This window comes from Diabrotica undecimpunctata, chromosome 9 (assembly GCF_040954645.1).
Source record: "Diabrotica undecimpunctata isolate CICGRU chromosome 9, icDiaUnde3, whole genome shotgun sequence".
NCBI lineage: Eukaryota > Metazoa > Arthropoda > Insecta > Coleoptera > Chrysomelidae > Diabrotica > Diabrotica undecimpunctata.
Window position 1 is genome coordinate 20,221,089 of NC_092811.1, and position 22,030 is coordinate 20,243,118.

Below are 22,030 nucleotides of genomic sequence, written 5' to 3' on the forward strand. Positions count from 1 at the left end.
ACCAGTCTTCAGGCTATATTTTAAGCAATTTTTGACATACTATTTAATTTTATCAAAATCTCGATCAATCATATGCTTTCCTGCATTTGCATTTGTCATAATATGCTTTCGTATGCATGATCCAATTTCTTGTGATCCTCTGGAAGCAGTGATTTCATCCCAAACATACATAATCTTTTTCGGCCAACTCGTGTGTCCCTAAATTATATACGTACTGTATGTTTCTTTTATAATACGCAATGAAACAGCTTAATGTCGGAAAAGGCAAAGCCTTTTATAGGTCGAACGTAAAACAGGTAATTTTTCCTCTATTTACAATAATTAATTTGTTCTTGCTGTGTTTTTAGATCAGTCTTTTCCTGTTCATTGGTCACACACTAGTTTTGCTTTGAATGTATCACACTTCATACATGTGTCTTTAGATGGACTATGAATGTGTAAACTAAAATTACGATGGAATATATTTAAGGACATTGCTTCCGATACTGGATTAATTTTTCTGTCGAACATTTTTGCTTATGAAGATTGTACATAATTTTTATGATCAGCCTAGCATCGAGGTATTTTCTATTCGGATTATGACTTCGTGTGTAATTGGACTGGTATATGAGGAAACTGCCAATATGTTCACGTACATATTGCATATGTTCTTCGGGAGTTTTATTTCTTGGTTTATGCCTACCTCGCAAATCTTCTCCAGACGATGACGTGAATGTTGAATTGCTCTTTCAAGTCGATCATTCGAAATTTAAAACATTTGCAAAAAGTACTGTTTACAAAAATTCTATGAAATACCTAAAGTAATTATAAAATGCATATTTGCGGTACTTTTAATATTATTTCTACTTTAATCACGAGAAAGTCGATGTTTGATGGTACTTTGTTTAACTAAACCAGAAACAAATGCATTTTGTTTAGAAAAATCGCCCATTTTCCAAAAGTTTTCAAATACTGCTCTTCTCTGCTATTCATTAATTCGGTTAAAACATTTTTTCTTTATTTATAATTTGTATTGGAAAATGCTTTCTGTGGTACCTTTTTACCAGATGTACTGTAATATTTACGTCCTAAACTTGTCTTTCTCTTACGAATTACTTTGATATGTTTTTCGGGTTCTCTAAAGCCCCTTTTTCTAACGCATTTCCTTTTACTACCACTTCCATACTGACGTTGGAAACTTAATACATGACATCAGATAAAATATTTTTTTTTTCATCTAAAATAATTAAGAGTATGTATTTTGTTAAATGTAAACTATTTGTACTTGAAAATAATAATGAAGATAATGATAATAATGTTCATATTCACTCTCAATACCAGGAAAAGGTTATATTTCAAAATCACTTGAACTCATGTTTGAGATCTTGTAGCTCTCAGAATAAACTGATTTCAAACACGCTACTAAAATCTGTTAAATGCCACAGTGGTATATGTCACGCGTCTACTGACTTGTACCACTCTGCCTTTTATTGCTATTAACATTTCGTTAAATAGTTAAAGTAGTTGTGCCATTTCTAGGTACAATGGCAAACAATATTAATTATTTCTTATTTAGAAGTGAAAATAGATTCCTGTAAAATAAAGCTTGTGTCGATATTTAGGCAAAAATGGAATTTTGTTACTTACCACTCTGGCTTTCAATGGCTCCAGTTTGTCCAATATTTTAATAAGTAACGTGTAAAAGATGTTAGGAAGCGTTCTTGGATGATAATTTCTCCTGTTGCCTAACATATTTTGTAAGCATAATTAAAATAATTCAGGAGCTTGGTTCTAAAAGGGAAAATGTCATCAAATACTGTTTTTGGGAAACTGCTTTGCAAGATTCTTGTACAGAATGATCTACAGTTATTACTAATATTTTTATAGTACACTGTTCGTCTTGTCATTCTTACATCGATTACGGAATTTTTGAAATCAGTAAAACTGAACCACATTTGTTTTTTGTTATTACAAATATGACATTGGCCCTTTTAGAATATACAAAAAAAATAAACGAAAAGGTGACTTTGGTCCAATTAAGGAATAATAAAATTGCAATCATTTGAAGGGATTAATTTTTATTTTATAAAAACATGGTCCAAATTAGTAGGATTACAATGCTAATATTACATCTCATCATTATCTTGATCGTACTTTTCATCTGCAATAAAGTTATCTGTTACAGTTGATGATGTAGTCAAAGTATTGAGAAACTGAAGGTAATACGGACGTAAGTCCTCAACGTAAGTTAACATGTCTTTCAGATGTTGTGATTTATTCCCTAGTATGCCCAACGCTTTATCAGAAATTTGTAACATGGGAGTAATTTCAAAATTTCTAGTTCTAGTTCTGAATAAGCTAAATGTTTTATAAGACTCATCGTCGGTAAAGGAGTTTTTATATTTTATTATGCCAAGATTTTTACTTGAATAACAAATAAGCCTTATTTTATACCACACTACTGGTTGTCTCTGACTATTAGTTTTCGTATGCTGAAATTTGCCAGATAATAATAATTTAAAACAAAGAAATTCTTCTTGCTTCATTTCATGAACAATAATTGATGGTTTTCTGGATATTAGATGAGTAAGGTTAGCCCCATCTCTAGGAATATCTATCCTTGCAGTAGTAGAATTTTTAGTTTTTTCTATTGCAGCATGTATAGTCTTTGCTTCCATGTAAGTGTGTTTGTGTACTAGAAATTTTTGATAAATATTAATCTCCCTTCCTTGATGTTTGGAATGTTCAATAATGGTAAAAAGCATAAATGATAGAAAAATATTTCAATTTTGTCCAGGGCAGCAGTCGCTCTACACTCTACATAATGATATTATTTATATGAGAGGGAATACTATTTAGGTAGGTATATAGACACAAGCAATTTCTTGCCTACCTCTTTGAGCTATAGTTTCATTCCATAGATACCATTTAGCTGAGTTTGTAGTTCCTTGCGTCTCAAAAATAGTAAGGTTTAGAGTCCACAATTTTCTTTTATAGAATGAAATTCTGCTTTTTAAGTAGGAAGTGGGTAAATATTTTTGTAGGTCAAAACTGAAGACAATCAAATTTGTTTATCTTTCTTTTTCTCTTTATAAGCAAACTCTACTCATTGTTGATACTCGAGTTTTTCACTTTTAAAGTGAGCTCTTTCATTTTCATCTGTAACGAATTTAAGAAGTATTATTATACGGTTTTTTAAAACACAAGTTAAATTGTTCTACGAAAATTTGTCTGTACAGTGATTCGTTTCTAGGTGTTATGTTGTTTTGCTAGCAATACTCACAATATAGCCTATATTTTTTTAAATAGTAAAATCGAGAGACAAATATTTCCTTACAGTTTTCTCTCGAGAGTAATGACTTTGAAATAAAGGAAACATAAGAATATGTTGCCTTTTTACATCTTTCTCCTCTTGCTTTAGAGGCAGCTCTACATTATCTGAAATTTAAATAGAAATTGTTATTAAATTGCACCAACTGATTTCAAAATTTAAGGTTTATAGGACTGAAATTGCTTAGCATAAGTTAATATTCATACAGTCGGCCTAGTCTGTAGAATAATAATGTACACAATGTCACAATAATGTACACACAGAAATCTAACCTAGAAATAAAGGACCAATGTCAAATCAAATCGAAGGAGGTTCCTTTAAAAGAAGGAGCCAATGTCAACATTGGCCTCTATAGAAATAAAATTTTTACAAGCATTTGGGGCTGTAATGAGTGAGCAAGTAATGCCGTAAGTCTGTTGACACTCAATCTAGACATTGGCCAGTTTTATACTGTATTGTTTCTAATATCTAAAACTGACATTGGCCCTTTTAGAATCAAGCTCATGAATTGATTTAATATAATTTTTCCAAATTCTATATTTTCCCATAATTTTGTTCATTTTAGATTATGTTCATATTTATAAAGAAAAACCCAATAATATATAAAATAAAATAATTTTTTTTTGTTGCAGCTTTTTTATCCTCCATTACGAAACCTGTTTATACCAGTATTTTTAAATTGTTGGTTGGCGAAGCACGCTCTGGAAAATATGTTTGTGAGTATAAATATTTTAAATTTTTACTACCTTTAATACATAAACTTTTTATTGGTTCTCTAAGAAATAAGATTTATATTATATGGGTGTACGTACATAAAATATTATAGGTTATAAACGTATTAAAATATGGTGATTTATCAAGATAAATGCAATGAACATAAACCTCAACACTGGTATTAATTTTGACAGAATACTTAATTTAACATATTCCGCTTAATCAGCTTCATCAAAAAAGAATAATATTTTGCACTAATTTAGGTGCAATTTGTATATTTACAAGAAGGTATAGAAGTAATAGACTACAAGCCCATGGGACATTTTTAAGGGGTCATTTGACTCAGCATGATATACATATAAAACAATACTATAACATGCAATAACAGCTTTAGAAACTATGCCGCCAATTTTTATTGGTACGCGTGGCTACACAGGTAAGGTAAACTTACCACTGGAGAAAGAACTGGAGAAAAAATACCAAGAAATCAAAATTCTACAAAGTAAATACGACGACTTCAACGTGCATAAAAAGGTAAGAGAAATTACAGGCAAATGTAAGAACAAAAGAGTAAGTAAACTTGTTAATAACAACGGAGAGGTAATCGTGGACAAAGAGAGTATTGGTAATACCTGGAAAAATTACATACGAAATTTATTTTTTGATGAAAGGGAGAACCAGTCGCCAATACCTACGGAAACAGGACCGCTTATACTAGTGGCAGAAATAGGAGCAGCCATAATATTACTAAAAGAAGGGAGAGTTCCAGGACCAGACTGAGTACAGTCTGAATTTCTTAAACTTCTTTGATGATGAATCTTTAAGAATACTATGTAAATATTCAATATTATCTATGACACAGGCAATATTTCAAAAAATGGTCTGGTTTCATAATTTATTACGTTACCAAAGCAACAGTGAGCGAAAAGAATACAAGACACAACTCACAAGAAGTCAAATGTAGAATAGAGATAGCTAGGAGTGCATTCAACAATATGGTTAAACTCTTTAAAAGCCACAATCTTAATCTCGAGATAAAACTAAGGCTCCTAAAATGTTATATCTTCTTGATATTATACTATGGAGTTGAATCCTGGACACTTACTGAAGCGATGGAGATAAAACTTGGCTATACAGAAGAATCTTAAGGATATTATGGACAAACAAGATAACCAACGAGACTGTACTACGACGAGTGGGGAAAAAAAGAGAAGTGATGTATAGGATTAAAAGGGGAAAGTTAGAATATCTCGGACATATAATGAGAAACGGCACTAAATACAGATTACTGAAAATAATCCTTCAAAGCAAAGTATTCGACAAGCGAGGAATTGGGAGAAGAAGAATATCATGGTTAAAAAACCTGAAGAAATGGTTCTTCACAACAACAACTAATCTATTTAAACCATCGGTTAATCAAATATTTATAGCCGAAATGATCGCCAATATTTGAAACGAATGGTAACCAAAAGAAGAAGAACCGTGTTCTGCTAATAATATATAATTTAAGTGAATAGATAAGATAAATAAGAATAATACTTACTAACAATCAATTGTTTCTGCCACCAAACGACCAGTTTCGCATACTATAATTTGATATGCATCTTCAGGTCAACAATACATGGTAAAATGAATGATGCCAATACAAGGATAATAATTAAATGTTTTCTCAAACATTTACTACATAATATTATACTACAGTTACTGCAGATAATTTCTTCACGTCCCTAGGCTTGGCCAAATTTTTCTGGCCAAAAATCTAGGTCAACTTAAAACTGTTTATTAAAACAATCTCGACACTCGGATGGAACTAAACAGTTCTAGAAACCGAGCTGTTTTCTCGTCTGAATTTGTCATTTCGGAAAAAGTTGCCATGATATCTTATGTACCAAAGAAAAACAAACTGATCTATGTCCTGCCTACATAACTTAGGTAAATAGTACAAAAATAATGATCTGCGACCTAATGCCGTACAAAAATATTGGTACCAGTAGCAGGAACAATCTTTGATTTTCGGAAAATTTTGACCTAATTTTCGGTAACTTCATACAGTACGGAATTCATACACATACTTTTGGACTGATACTTAAAGTACTTTTTATGCAGTGCCGTATATTTCGGCTGCTGCAGGGTGAGAAATCTAGGAGGCAGTCCTTGATTTTAACCCCCCTTCGTTTAGTTCATTGAAAAATGTACGGTTTTAATTACCAATGATAACTTGATGCGAAAAAAAAATTGTGGCAACAGACCCCCCCTCACAAAAGAATTTTTGGCAACTGACCCCCGCACACAGAAAATATTTATCTTAAACTATTGCCGTCGCAATCAAGAATGAATTTTAAAAATTATGTCAAACTTAATAAAATTTATTTGTTACTTATAACCTAAGTAGTAATCAAGCTTTATTAGTATCTAGAATATTAGTATGATAAAAGCACTTTAATAAATTTTACAAAGTTACTATCGAACACGAAATTGTTTTCTTAAATAAGATTTAACTAGAACTTCCGTTACACTACTTTACTTCTCCCTTTTCCGCATCAAAACCCAATAAACCTCCACTTCGCTGATGTAAAAGTGAAGTAAATACACTGTAAAAAGTATCAAACTAGAGCAAAGCGTGACATCCATAAAAACTGTAACGAACTAACGAACACCGCACTTCTTTGGGCTCCGTACATTTTAAATAAAAGCGATGGGAAAATGAGATCTTTAAGTTAAAATACAGCTGGGCATTTTTATCGACTTTCTTCAAAAATAAAATGATTTTTATATTATTTCTTCTTCTTGATTTTATTCTCCGATATATACCTCAACTTTTCGTGTTTTTAGTATCGAGTTGAAATGAATTATTGGGGTATTATTGAGTATATAAATTTAACTTGTTTGTTTATATTCATAATTTATTATGAATATGAACAAACGTTTTACAAAAACATAGATTATTAACCTATACACACAATCAGAGCTATAAGCTCTGAGTACAAATTTTTGTTGATATTTCTGTTAAAAAACAGTATAATTCATCAAAATAATAAAAACCCATAGTCCAGAAAAATAAGGCAAAAAGTATCCTGTTGGGGACTTGGATCCTGCCATGTCTCTAACAAGTTTTTTAAATTTCATGGATCACTCTAACCAAAACTTCTGTTTCCTGCAATGGGTTTGGTGGACTCTTTAAATTATTAAGAATTTATGGCCTAAAATGCACCATTTTACGAACTTTTGTTTGCTATAACGGTTCTAATCTCGGCGAAATTCTGGATACAATTTATGAAATTCTCCTTGTTGCTGGCGCCTCAGGTTAATGTCATGCAGCCAAACTGATTTTTGTACAAAATAAACTGCATAAATATCTGCATTTGTCAACGGAAAAAATAAAACGCATACACATACCTTTTATTAAATTTTTGCAGTGCTTCTTCTTCTTGTAAATCGCACATTTTATAATCTATATTTCCAACTGTATTACTTATATAGCGTTTCTTAATCTGTGGTCCCCGGACCCCTGGGGTCCGCGAGCATGTGTAAGGGGGTCCGCGGTCTTATATAAGGACGTTTAAATTAATAAATATATGTCAGCGATCACTACAAAAAGCAACATACAAAGCGCGCTAATAGCGATGAAAAGGTCACAAATGTTCCGTTCACAAAGATCGAATCTTTTCGAAGACCCGTGATTGATACAATCACATTCTGTGACCCTATCGTTTGAATGACCCTATGAATCATGCCTATGAATGACGCTGTCGAGTGTTTACGAAATGAACTATGTGATCGCGACACGTTGCTAGGTCAAATTAAATGCATGAACCGCAAGAGATCGTGCATTTTACTAGCACAATGGCATACCAGTACCTAGCAAGCACCAGCTGCTGTCCCCAAACTGGCAAGTGTGTACGTTAACTCGCATTCTAGTTCCTGACATGCTAGCTAATCGAAAAAAAATTGATCTTTCTTGCTAGAAGCATGCTGTAAGATGCAAGACGCGTGCGTGGGAAGTGTGACTGGCCTGTGTGAACGCGCGCTACTGCTACAGGCGTCGGCATGGCAGTAGCTAGCAGACAATTGTCAGATTTTTTATGTTGGTGATAATAATTAATCGTTTTATTTTTATACTTGTTAATTAATAAAATGTTTCATTGGGGTGATGAAAAAACCATCAAATTTATTGCTATATAATAAAAAATTGGAAAGTCTTTAGAATTCGAAATCATCTCTATATAAAAATAAAATAGCCCGTGACAATGCTTACACACCCAAATCCCAAATGTTTCTCTTTTTGAGTTCCGGTCATTAGCAATATTTGGTTGTTTAATTTATTCCGAATGCCTTATTAATTACAAAACAAGTACTTATGAAAACCACTCGATTTTTTACTAGCACTGGTATGGGTAAAAATCTACATTGCTTTTTCGCCTTGCCAGTATCGGCAAGCGAGCTACTGGCATGCAAATTGCTAGCAAATGTGTTTTGTGCTTGCCAGTTACTGGTCTATGCCAGCAACTGACATGCCAGCTACTTTCCCAATTTACCGGCATGTGTGTACCCGGCTTTACGCGGCAAAACTGTAAAATTATATCCATTCGAATTGTCCAGTCAATGAGTCAATGGTCCTTGGTCCCGTAATCTGTTCTGTTTAGTTCTTCTTCTTAAAGTGCTTATCCGTTCCGGATGTTGGCGATCATCAAGGCTATCTTTACTTTGTTTATTGCAGCGCTGAACAGTTCAGTGGTAGTCGTGTTATACCACTTTCGTAAATTTTGAAGCCAGGAAATGCGTCTTCTTCCCGGTCCTCTCTTACCATTTACCTTCCCTTGGAGAATCAGCTGGAGAAGGCCGTAACGTTCTTGATTTCTCATTACATGTCCTAGATATTCCAACTTTTTAGTTTTGACGGTCATGAGAATTTCACATTCTTTTCCCATTCTACACAGGACCTCCACATTAGTAACTATGTCAACCCAGGATATACGTAAGATGCGCCTATAACACCACATTTCGAAAGCTTTGAGCCGATTCATAGATGCAACAGTCAGTGTCCACGCTTCCATTCCGTAGAGCAGAACTGTGAATATGTAGCAGTTCAATAGATGGCATTTTGTTTTTAATGATATGTCTCGACTGTTGAAAATGGTTCTCATTCTAACGAATGCTGCTTTTGCTTTTATTATTCGCTGTTTAATTTCGGTTAAGTGGTCCCATTGGCTATTTAAATTGGTGCCTAGATATGTATTTTGCTCGACTCGTTCGATATTCTGTTGGTTGATTGTAAGTTGAGCGTTTAGTATTGGTTTTTTACTAATTGTCATAAATTTTCTTTATGTTAAGAGCTAGTCCGTATCTGTTGCTGCCTTCTGTTATGCGATTTGTTAATATCTGTAAGTCATTCAGATTATCGGCAAAAACTATAGTGTCATCTGCATATCTAATGTTATTCAACCATTCAGCGTTTATTAGTATTCCTTTCGCACAACCGTCTAAAGCTTCCTTAAATACCCATTCAGAATAAATATTGAACAACAATGGAAACAAAATACAGCCCTGTCGTACTCCACGTTATATTGCAATTTTATCAGTTAACTGGTCTTCTATTTTGATTTTGGCCGTTTGATTGTAGTAAATGTTTCTGATAATTCTAAGATCTTTGTTGTCAATTCCAATTTCTTGCATTAGAGTCATTAATTTGTCATGTTTTACTCTGTCAAATGCCTTCTGGTAATCTATAAAGCATACGTATATGTCACAATTTACATCCCTGCATCTCTGAAATAGCACCTGTACAGCAAAAAGGGCCTCCCGTGTTCCCAGAGCATCACGAAATCCGAATTGTGTTCTTGTTAGTTGTTCCTCATATTTTGTATATATTCTTTTGTGAATGACCTTTAGAAATGTTTTAAGTAAATGGCTCATAAGGCTTATAATTCTATAGTCTTCGCACTTTCTCGCATTGAGTTTTTTTGTAAGATTTATAAAAGTTGACACTAACCATTTTTGGGGAATTATGCCTATATCATATATATTGTTAAATATATTTGTCAACCATTTTATGCCATCATAGTCCATAAGTTTTAAGAATTCTGAGTGAAAATTATCAGGGCCTACTGCTTTACCATCTTTGGTGCTTTTGATGGCATATTTTACTTCTTCGACTGTAAATGGTGGTCCAGATTCGCAATTGGTGTTTGTTGGAATACCAGTGTTACTTCGTATATCTTCAAAAGTTTTTTCCACGTACTTAATCCAAATATCCCTTTTATGCTCTATTTCCAGTACTATGTTTCCCTGATTATCTGTCAGGAATCCAGTGTTCTTGTGTTTATATAAACCTGCCGCTTCTTTAATCTTTTTATGGAGGTTAAATGAATCATGTTTTTGTTGTAATGACTCTATCTCTGTACACTTCGAGCTAAACCAATTTTCTTTTGCTATTTTAATAGCCCTTTTTATTTCGTTATTTATGTTGTTGTAGTAATTCTTATTATCTTTAGCGTTTCTTTTGTCTTCCATCATACATAGAATCTCCTCCGTGATCCATTCCTTTTTATTTGTTCTTTCAGGTTTTACATCTGTGTTATCTGTTTCTGTACGAGTCCATGGTTTTTCTGTACGAGCCCACGTTTTTTCTTTTAGGCGTTTTTGTGCCTTTTCCTTTACTGTTTTATTTTTCAGTTGGTTAATATCGTACTTCATAATTTTTGGTCTTTGAACTTTCTTTAAACTAAGTTTCATTTTGGCGATAAGTGGATTGTGGTCCGAATTTATGTCGGATCCCGGGTACGCTTTAACAGATGTTATAGAGTTTCTAAATCGTTTGTTTAATAAGAATATAGTCTATTTGATTTCATACTGTGTGATCTGGAGTATCCTGGGGAGATTTCTACGTATATAGTCGTCTTGGAGGAAGATCATAAAAGGTGTTTGTCACTACGAGCTGTTCTTACGTTCCCCTAGACCAAAGGCTCCCACTAAATTTCCACTTTGTCCTTTGCCAACTTTGGCATTAAAGTCTCCCATTATTAGTATTATTTCGTTTTTCCGAATCCTTCTGACAATATTAGTAAGGTCATTGTAAAATTACTCTGTTTAGTTAAAGGATTGAAATTATTGTTTATATTCATTGTATTAGTCGTGTATTTTGTTTACATGCATTGTTTTGTACTGTGTTGCCTTGAAGTGTAAATAACTTTATAGATAAGTATTACGTTTTTAGTGTGATTGTAACAACGCTGATTAAAACCAAACGATTCAGAAGCAAATGAAAGATCATCGACTTTAAAAGTTAAACGTCGTATGTTTTGTGATGATTGCTTAACTTTCAGATTTACATGTATAAATTTAAATGGTGAAGAAAGACCTCAGTCCGTCATATTCTACGAAGTTTTGTCGAATGAGTCAGTGAAACCGGCCAAACTCCGACGTCATTTAGAAACAAAACACCAAGACCTTCTTGAGAAATCTCAATCATTTTTCAAAATTAAAGCTTCGGAATTAGAATGAAGCAAAAAAACAATAATTAAGACTGCTACTGGGGCCAATAACAAAAATGCTGTATTAGTGTCTTACCAAGTATCGTTATTAGTGGCAAAAAGTAGTAAGCTTCACACCACTGCAGAAGAATTAATACTACCGTGCGCAAAATTATGGTTTCCGCTATGTTGGGAGAAAAAGCTTTAAAAGAATTTGACGTTATATCGTCATCCAATAGTACAGTGCAGAATAGAATGACATGTCAGGAAATGTTAAAGAGCAAGTGATTTTAAATGTTAAAGCGAGCAGATTTCATGCTTTGTAATTAAATGAGAGCACAGATATTACCATTAAATAAATAGTAAGCATTCACAAGCAGTTATTATTGCATGCTGAGGTGTGTTGGTTGTCTCGTGGTAAAGTCGTGTCGCGTGTGTTTAAGCTCAGAGATGAAATCAGAATGTTTTTTTTTTTGGAAAATTCTGTAGGCAGCGCAAATAATCATGCTGATACTTTTAATAACTATGAATGGCTTACAATGGTGGCATATTTGGCTGATATCTTTAATGTTTTTAACGAACTTAACTTAAATCTACAAGGAAGAAATAATAACATCTTCCAAGCTGAAGATTAAATAGAAAATATGATAAAAAAGCTTAACCCTATATACTATATTATTTATCTATGGCTTAACCTTTGGAATAATCGTACAATTAAAAAAAACTATAATTATTTTCCTACATTATTAAAGTTTTTGGAATTATCTGGTAGTGAAATGTTGCCAAAGCAAGTAGAAAAAGAAATAATTACACACCTCCGCGATTTGAGGTCTTCTTTTTGAGATTATTTTCAGGAACCCGACAGGAATAAAAACTGGATAGCAGACTCTTTCAACGCAGATGTTTCCGATACCATCGGCTTGACAACGATACAGGAAAATCAATTAATAGAAAGATCATGTGATTCAGCTTTAAAACGTAATTTCAAAGAATCTTCCTTATCAAGTTTTTAGGTGAATTTAAACACAGTTTATAAAGAATTATCAGAAGATGCACTGAAACATTTACTGCTGTTCTCATATACATACCTCTGTGAGAAGGGATTCTCAGCTCTTGCATATATCAAAAACAAGTACAGACACAGACTACAATAATTTTGGAATCCAGCTTAAGATTACAACTAGTAAAAATATCACCCCAAATATACCAAATTTAGTAGCAAGAAAACAGTACCAACTTTCACATTAATACAATATTTTTTATTTTCATAAAAATGATAATTTTCTAGGTATCCGGGGACTGAAAAAGGTTAAGCAACGCCAACTTATACAGTGAAACTTGGATAATTCGAATCTCAAGGGACCGTTAAAAAAATTAAAATTATCCAAAAATTCGAATTATCCAAAAATTCGAATTAAAAATATATCCACAAAAACAAAGATGCATACAAAAACATCTGCAAACGATAAAAATCAACAATAGTTGACCATTTTTATCGCTTGCAGATGTTTTCTGCAGAGATATCGAATTATTTTATCATTTGCAGAATTATCCAAAAATTCGAATTAAAAATATATCCACAAAAAACAAAGATGCCTAAGAAAACATCTACAAATGATAAAAATCAACAATAGTTGACCAGTTTTATCGCTTGCAGATGTTTTCGTTACAATTTTTGCCCGAATTTTGTCAACCGAAAAAAATGGGCCAACAAAATTCGGCCAGAATACCAGTTAAAGCATTTGCAAGCTATAACAAGTGGTCAATTATTGTCGATTTTTATCATTTGCAGGTTTTCTCATTGGTATTTTTGGCCAAATCTTGGCCGAAACAATCGGCAGATAAAAAATTCCCAGTGAGAACGCATCAGTAAAACAATAAAACATTTTGTCTCAAAAAATTTATTGAAAATAAGAATACATATTTGTTACAATTAATGAAAATAGACTAATTGTTTCCAAAGAAATCCGAAATTTTTAGCTGCTTTTTAGAATTTAACTTCTCGGTAATTACAAACGATTCTAAGATGTTCTTCTTCTTCTTATGGTGCCGTGCACCTATAGTGCGTTGGCGAATTATCTTAAGGTCAGACGTCTGTCTTTTGCGGCATGCAAAAGTTCGCCAGTGTTAGTTACGCCTGTCCAGTTCTTTATATTTCGCAGCCACGACATTTGTTTGCGACCTACTCCTCTCTTGCCCTCAATCTTTCCTTGGATAATTAGTTGAGGGATTGCGTATTTTTCCCCTCTCAGGATGTGGCCCAGGTATCCAATCTTTCGTGCCTTGATCAAGCTGAGCAATTCTCTCTCAGTATTTGCTCTTCTTAGGACTTCCTCGTTTCTCACCCTATATGTCCATGGTATGCGGAACATTCTTCGCAAGGTCCATATTTCGAAGGCTTCCAACTTATTAATGGAAGATATTTTCAACGTCCATGTCTCCATGCCGTATAACAATATGGACCATACATAGCACTTAACCATTCTGTAACGGAGATTGAAGGAAAGATTGTGGTTACAAAGTAGCGGTTTAAATTTAAGAAAAGCTTGTCTTGCTTGTTCGGTACGGCATTTTATTTCTTGTTGAGGATTCCATTGGTCATTCACCATCATTCCCAAGTATTTGAATGTTTTCACTTGCTCGATTGGAGCATTATCTACGTGCAGTTGTACTCTGAAAAATGCGCCCTTTCTTATTGTCATGCATTTTATTTTTCCAGCATTTATCTTCAGGCCATATGTTTTTCCTGTGGTGTTTATTTTATTTAGTATCAACTGCATATCATGTTCGTTATCTGTGATTATTGCGATGTCGTCAGCGTAACGAATGTTATTTATCGGGTACCCGTTGACCTTTATACCACAATCAGTGCCTTCAAGTGCCTCTGCAAAAACATTCTCCACATAGAGGTTGAACAGCATAGGAGACAAAATACACCCCTGTCGCACCCCTCGTAAAATTTCGAATTTCTCTGTGTTTGTTGATTTGTTCAGCCTCACACGTGCCTTTTGATTCCAATAGAGATTCTGGATAACTCTTATATCTTTCTCATCAATATCAGCATTGTGTAGCATTTTTATTATTTCATCGTGTTTTACGGTGTCAAAAGCTTTTTCGTAGTCGAGGGATGTGATGACTATATCTTTTCGTTGGTCCATACAGTTTTGTACCAGGGTATTCAAGCAGAATGATGCTTCGCGCGTCCCGAGTCCCTTCTTGAAACCAAATTGTGTTTCGCCGGTCAGCTCTTCTAGTTTTGTAAACATTCTTGTGTGGAGTATGCGAAGAAATATTTTAAGTAAATGACTCATCAAGCTAATCAGTCTGTGGTCCTTGCACCTTGTCGCTCTTTGTGATTTAGGGAGCATTATGAAGGTTGAACAAAGCCAATCCGTTGGAATGTGGCCGGTGTCATATATGGCATTGAAGATTATTACCAGAGTGTCGATGTTGTCATCATCCAACAGTTTTAGGGCTTCCGTAGTAATGCCATCCTAAGATGTTCAGTGAACTAAAAATAGAGTGACTTACATCATTTTTACTTTCAAAGTACCGTTTAAGTTGCGTAATATGGTGTGTTGCTTCGGCCGCACTCGGAACATGTATTTCTTCCGCCACTGATGATGCGTCGTCTTCATCACTCTCTTGTTTTTCATCATTGCCCTTAAGCACTTCAGCGATGATCTCTGTATCGGTTATTTCACCACATACTACAACATCTTCATCCACGTTGACAAAATCTTCATAAGAGATGGAAGGATCAGAAATGATGTCCCCCCAGCAGTCAACTGAAAGCAGCTCTTCTGTTAAATTGTCGTCTGTGTTTTCCTCCTGTTTTATAAAACCAGCTGTTTTGAAACAGTGTTTGATCGTTTCAGGTGTTAGTTGGTCCCAAGCTTTCTTACACATTCGAGATGCTTGTAGAATGTCTAACTTTATTTTAAGGGTGTCGCAATCTTCCATCAATATGTTTTCAACCAAAAAACGTCTGTAAAAATGTTTAAAAATTTTTATAACACTCTGGTCCATAGGCTGGAGAACTGAAGTCATGTTAGCAGGAAAAAAAATAACTTGTACATTTTCCATCAGTGGGATAGTGGTGTGTGCCGTACAATTGTCAATAAACAAAACAACTTTTCTTTTTTCTTTTATGAACTTTTTGTATAATTTTTTCAGCCAGTTCGCGAAAAGATCACTAGTCATCCAAGCTCTTGTGCTGCTCACATATTCCACTGGTTTTGACTTGACGTTCTTAAAACAACGCGGATTAGCCGACTTGCCAATCATCAGTAGAGGCAGTCTTTCCGATCCGTCCATGTTTGCACCAATTAGGAGAGTTACTCTTTCTTTACTTAGTTTTCCTCCGTGACATTTTTCGTTTTTAAATGCTAGCGTTTTGTCAGGAGTGCATTTAAAAAAGAGACCCGTCTTGTCAACATTTATCTCTTTCATCTATACCCTGAATCATCTCTTCCAAATTTTTTTTCCACTGGTTGGCTTCTTGCTGATTAACGGTCCCACTTTCTCCACAAATGGATTTGAAAGAAATTTTGTTGCGTTCTTTAAAGCCGTCGAGCCACCCTGTACTCGCCTTAAAATTATTTTTCCCGATTTCAATAGCAAATTGTTCAGCTTTGCTTCTTATAAGGGGACCACTCACGGGAATCTTCTTATCCCTAGCTTGTTTAAACCATTTTAACGCACAACTGTCTAAATTTGGATTTTCTGGCTCCCTTAACCTTTTTCGATCTTTACCGCACTCATTTTCACTGTTGAGATTTTTTTCTTTATTCTTAAAGTAGGTGGATAATGTGTTAGGAGGAATTCCAAAGTCCCTGGCAATCTTAGATTTTTTCTTCGTCCCCTTTTCTACTTCTCTAATTGTCGCTATTTGTTCCGATAACGTTAAAGTTTTGTATGTTTTCGTGTTACCATGCGACGACATCTTTACTCAATACGAAGTGACTTGACGTGATTTGTGGTGATTGCAATTGCAACGCCAACGCATCTCAACTGAAGGGGCGTGTCAGATGGGGTAGAATTTAGGTGACAGGTACGGGTATAATGTACAATGGCCTTGAATTCCTTGAAAACAAGTGGCACGTTAGAACAGAAAAGAATACTACCTCTTTTAGCGGAAATTTCCAGCATAAAATTGGCATTTTTAACTTTTTAACTTGTAGAAAAGTTCGAATTATCCAAAATATAATTCAAATTATTCACGACTTTTTAACATTACTTATATAGGAAATGCTAGGGACCAGAATAAAAATTCGAATTAAAAAAGATTTCGAATTAAGCAGGTTCTACTGTACTATTGAAATCGCAGATCGCCATCTGTGTCGCTTAAATGTGTTCTCTGCTTTAATGATGGTCCGACTGGATCGAAAACGTTTTGATTAAGATAACTGCATTCCTTTTGGATACATTTTTAATAATAAAATATACCATCACACATTAGAAGTTTTTACTTCTTTTTAAGATTTTTTTGTTTCATTTTATATTAACTTCTATTACTTCATTGCTCACAGCTTTAGAGGCAAAAACATTAAATATAAAATACTTTAAATAATAAAATTGTGGTTAATTTTCTTTAAATATAGTACCTAAATAAAGCATTATTCAGTTTGTTAGCCGGTTAAGACAAAAAGTATCCTTTCATAGTAAGCAATTTTGTTTTCTCAGTGTAGTTCCATTCACTTACTTGTATCGTATATCAGCGTTACTTGTTCTTTTTCCTGAGTTTTGAGTTCTACATCAAAAACCAATAACATTCTTCTCAGGTATATAAATTTTGTACATATGCTGGATGCCGTGGAAATGTGCGTAGCATGCTACATTTTTTGCCTTGTATAAATAACGAAAAAGTTGGAGCGGGTCGCGTTACATAAATGTGCCTTTTTCCTTTTTCTTTTTTGCGTTTTCTGAAAAGTGTTGGGCGAAGTTGTTTGTTTAGTTAGACTAAAATTTGCTGGCGAGAAAAACGTTTGTATGGTTTCTTAGTTCTTTTCTTTAATAAAAAGATAATAGAATTTTGTTAGTTTGAGCACGACATTTGTAAACGTTTTTAGATATAACTTATCTAACCGAGTCACGAATCTTGTTTGTATTATACTTTTTAACAGCGTTTTTATCTATTTTAATAATGGCATATATTTAGGATTATTTTAATAAGATTATAACTATAATAGTTGTGCGAAGACGCAGATGTCTTTGTCCTTACACCTTGTCCCGATGCCTTTGTTTCGCGCACGATTTATAGGTGGCTGGTTTTTTCCTTGGGGAACAAGTTTTGGCCTTAGGGAAATAGGTTCACTTTTCCATGCTTTTTTCAAGAACCCCACAGAAATCTGGAGAAATGAAAGTTTCGCAAATAACGTTTTAACAAGTCTATTTAAACAATTGCAACTACGTATTTTGGACGCTGATAACTTGCCTACGACATCTGATTTACGAAATTTAGTCAGCTTGCATGTTTGAATCGAGCACCCAGTGCTCGATTCAAACTGATCTCAACTCGCCAGCCTGAATAACGCTAGGCCCATAACGGTTTCTTAAAATTAAGAAATCTCGACTCTCGACGTATATTGAAGGATCTGTTTACATTTCGCAACCTTCAACTCTCCTTTCATTGGTAAAATTACCTGAGTAGGTTTGTGGTCGATAGGAACGGTTATTTCTCAACTTGCGTTGCTGTTGGGATTTTTCGGATAAATCAAACCGATAATTTTGAAATTAGTTTATGATCGTTTCATTGCTATGATTCTTTGACGACTTTAGAAGTTTATGTCTAGAAAGTTTTTTTGAATACAATCTATCGGCGCCCGTGCAGATTATTAAATGGTACAAAAAAATTTTACAAATCTAAACCTTAAAACTAATATACAGTGTGATATGATATTATGATACAAAATGGAATAAAAATATTAAATGTTGTTGTTACACAACAATAGTACTAGTATTAATTAAGTAAACGAATATAAATTTTCACTCAATAAAACATTCATCTAATGATTGCTGCCAGGGCCGCCCAGAGCCAGGCCGGGCCCCGGGGTTGAGACCCGGCCGGCCCAGCCCCCCCCCCAAACCCAGTTGAACGAAAATTCCCAAAAATCTGATAACTCATAAACTGGGATATGTAATAGTGAACACTCATGCTATTGACACAGGAAGGAAGCAAATTAAAACAGTTTTAACAATTAAACTTTGTTTTTAATTATTTACAATAGAACTGTTAGTTACAACATAACTTTTCTTGCTTTCATATCCGCAAAGTTTTGGATCACGTGGTCGAAATCAAGAGTTTTTGCAAGTTTCGACTCTATGCTTAACAGTCCCAAATCAGATAATCGTTGTTGACCCATAGTAGATCTTAAACAATTCTTAATTCGGCTCAAAACACTAAATGATCTCTCGGAATGAGCAACGGATACTGGTAGGCAACAGAATATACGAAGAGCAATACACACATTGGGGAAAAGATTTGTCACATTAAGGGACACGAGCTTGTTCAAAAGTTTTGCTGGTTTCAGCGACGTATCTGAGATGTTTGATTTACTAACAGTTTTCAAGTAAATCATTTCATCAACTAGATCCCTGCTTACATCTGAATTGTACTCTTCGGCGAATCTTACACAACTTTCTGAGATCGTATTCTCGTCCATTTCGTTATACTTCCATAAAAATGAAAATTTCATTTCGATTTCTCTCAGTGCTGTGAACCTCGTTTTCAGGTTGGCCACCAAAACATCAATTATTGTGTAAAAAACTTCTGTTTTGAAGCGTTCTTCCGGGGATAAATTGAACATTACATCTTCTGTAGCTGTTTCATCGTGAAAAGTCTTCCTCTTTCTCGCACGGGAAGTGGAGAGTTCCGGTTAGATACCATAAGCATTTGCAACATCTTTGCATTCAGACAATATCTTGTCCCAGTTATTTCTTAAGGCACTTAAATCATCAATTAGGCTCTCTATATTACTACTCTCAACATCGTCAAGGTCAGCGCTTCTGCGAATCGTGTGGCAGTGGCCGATAGAGCGAGCTTCCGATAAGGGGCTCCCACGCGCAATGTATTCCCGATATATTTTTATTAATTGTAACTTATGCAAAGAAATAATTTCTTGCATATTGCCTTTTCCAAATGCATAATATTCCTTATAATAATTTCATAATTAAAACCGCAAGCAAATTCAATCTGTTGTAAAATATTTTAATAAAAGGAATTTTTTTAAATTTGCTAACGGCCGGGCCCGGGGATTTTACCCCCCCTGCCCCCCTTTTGTACAAGGTAGTACTTGTAGTACAAGTAGTATGACCGCGACAAATCATCAAAAAGATATTACTAATAATGGAATTCAAATACCAAGATCCAGCAGAGAAGGACAATAGGCCTTCTCTGCTGGATTTTGGTACTTGAATCATATTATTAGTAATATGTTTTCTGTGATTTGTCGTAGACATACTAATTGTACTTAACATCATTCTTCTTCTTTAAGTGCCATCTCCGCGGCGGAGGTCGGCAATCATCATAGCTATTCGGACTTTTGAGACGGCTGCTCTGAAAATATCTTAACATCATTAACATATCATTAATGCATGCATTCTTCCCAATGTAAAATACATCTTGACAATTTTCAAAAAACATTTCAAAAAATATGTCATTAATATAAGCCGCTGGTGTTTCTTTCAGTCTTTCTTTTCTAGATGTCGCATCATCAAACCTCAAGCAATTTATTAAAACACAAAATAGTTTTTCGCTCACAACAGTCCTAAAAATCTCTCTTCCGGTTCCATCTGCAGTAAACATAGCATTTTCATCATTAGATTTATAGATCGCGGTATATAGTAGTAGGTCTATCAAAGTTCGTATTTTAGTACTATATGTATCTTTCAAATCTGTTAATATCTCTACAGCAAACCGTATTCGAATTTCTGCAATATTTATATTTGTATAATGCACTATAGTATTTATCATAACTTCAGAGATGAGAAGGTTCCATATATCTTCTGGAGTGGCTTTATCTTCTAGAGTACGAGCAGGATATTTTAATCCTGGTAGCGTTATGACTACATTATGTTGTGGAGTTTCCACATTCTTTACAGGTTCATTTACTGCCCACTTTTGTCGATCTTTCCCACAATAGTACTTTTCTTCCAATCTCATCCTCATTCTCATGGTCTAATTCTTCATCAATATTTTTATCATTTGAAAAAGATTGTTTATTGTCATCACTTTCAGTAGAATGTCAATATGTTCTTCTTCGATAACATATCCATCTCCTATATCAGACAAGTCAAATTCTTCCTCATTATACCATCTTAAAACAGTACTTTCAAAATTATTGTCTAATGGATTAACTTTTTTTGATGTACTAGTAGTAACCAAGTCCATCTGGTTTTACACAAAAATTTTTTAATTTTATAACAATTACAAACTTACCTGATTTCTAATTTAAACGTGTTCACAGAACCCTAGCTGAATACCCACTGAATACCAATAACTATCAATAGTAACTTGAAGGTACATGAGCACGCAGAAGATTCAAGGTCTTGTTCTTCTGAGAACACAGCAAGACTTTCTCGGACGCCAACAAACGAAATCGTTGCCAATATAGTTTAAAGAAAATCTTCACGATATGTACAAGGAGTGTTAAAACATTATACGAAGCAAGTAAGACTCCCTAAAAAGCGACATAAAATGGATGAACTCTGGGCAATGTGAAATTAGTGATCATCACAATAACACATATTATTTAAGTAACAACGGAAAACACAAAAATTGAGTAGATAGAATCTTAAATTAAGAAACTGCCAGATATGGTCAAAACTTTGTACCCATATCGCAAAAAATGCTCTTCCTTCAACATAATACCTACCCAATTACAACTTACATTATCCCTACAGCTGACCAAACAACATGACATAAGTGAAGAATTTTAAAATGAATTAGATGTTATTCAAACGGATGTAACGGACCAGGAGCTTTAAAAGCCATTCAAGAAAAATTCCTAATCCTTCTTCTTCTTCTTGATGTACATATTCGTTAGGAATATTGGCGATCATCATGGCAATCTTTATCTTATCTGCAGCAGCGCGGAAAAGCTGCACAGATATTGTAGTGAACCAGATTCTGACGTTCTTTAACCAAGGTGTTTAAGGAGAGCATATATTTATTCATTTCGCATAATATGTCCGAAGAATATGTCCGAACTTTCGAGATTTGATGGTGGCCAATACCTCTTGGTTCTTATTCATTCTTCTGAGGACCTCCCCATTTGTGACTTGGTCAGTCCACGGGATCTTAAGTATTCTCCGATATAGCCACATTTCAAATGTCTTTCAGTTTTCTGCATATAGCTTCGTTCAAGTCCACGATTTAACACCAAAAAAAGGACAGAGAAGACGTAGCATCGCAGCGTTCTGACTTTTGTATCAAGAGAGAGGTTGTGACTCTTGAAGAAGGCCCCCATCCGATTGAAGGTGGATCTAGTTTTCCGATGCGTACTCTAATCTCCTGGTTGTTGGTCCATTCTTCGTG

General features: G+C 34.3%; 1 protein-coding gene across 1 annotated transcript in view; it reads left to right on the forward strand.

The window, feature by feature from the left end:
• Positions 1-22,030, forward strand: part of SLO2 (slowpoke 2) — a 377,835-nt gene that overhangs the window by 105,011 nt on the left and 250,794 nt on the right. Inside the window, exon 5 of the mRNA XM_072544101.1 lies at positions 3,943-4,026. Within this exon, the coding sequence (XP_072400202.1) occupies positions 3,943-4,026 (84 nt within the window). The remainder of the gene's footprint in view (positions 1-3,942; positions 4,027-22,030) is intronic.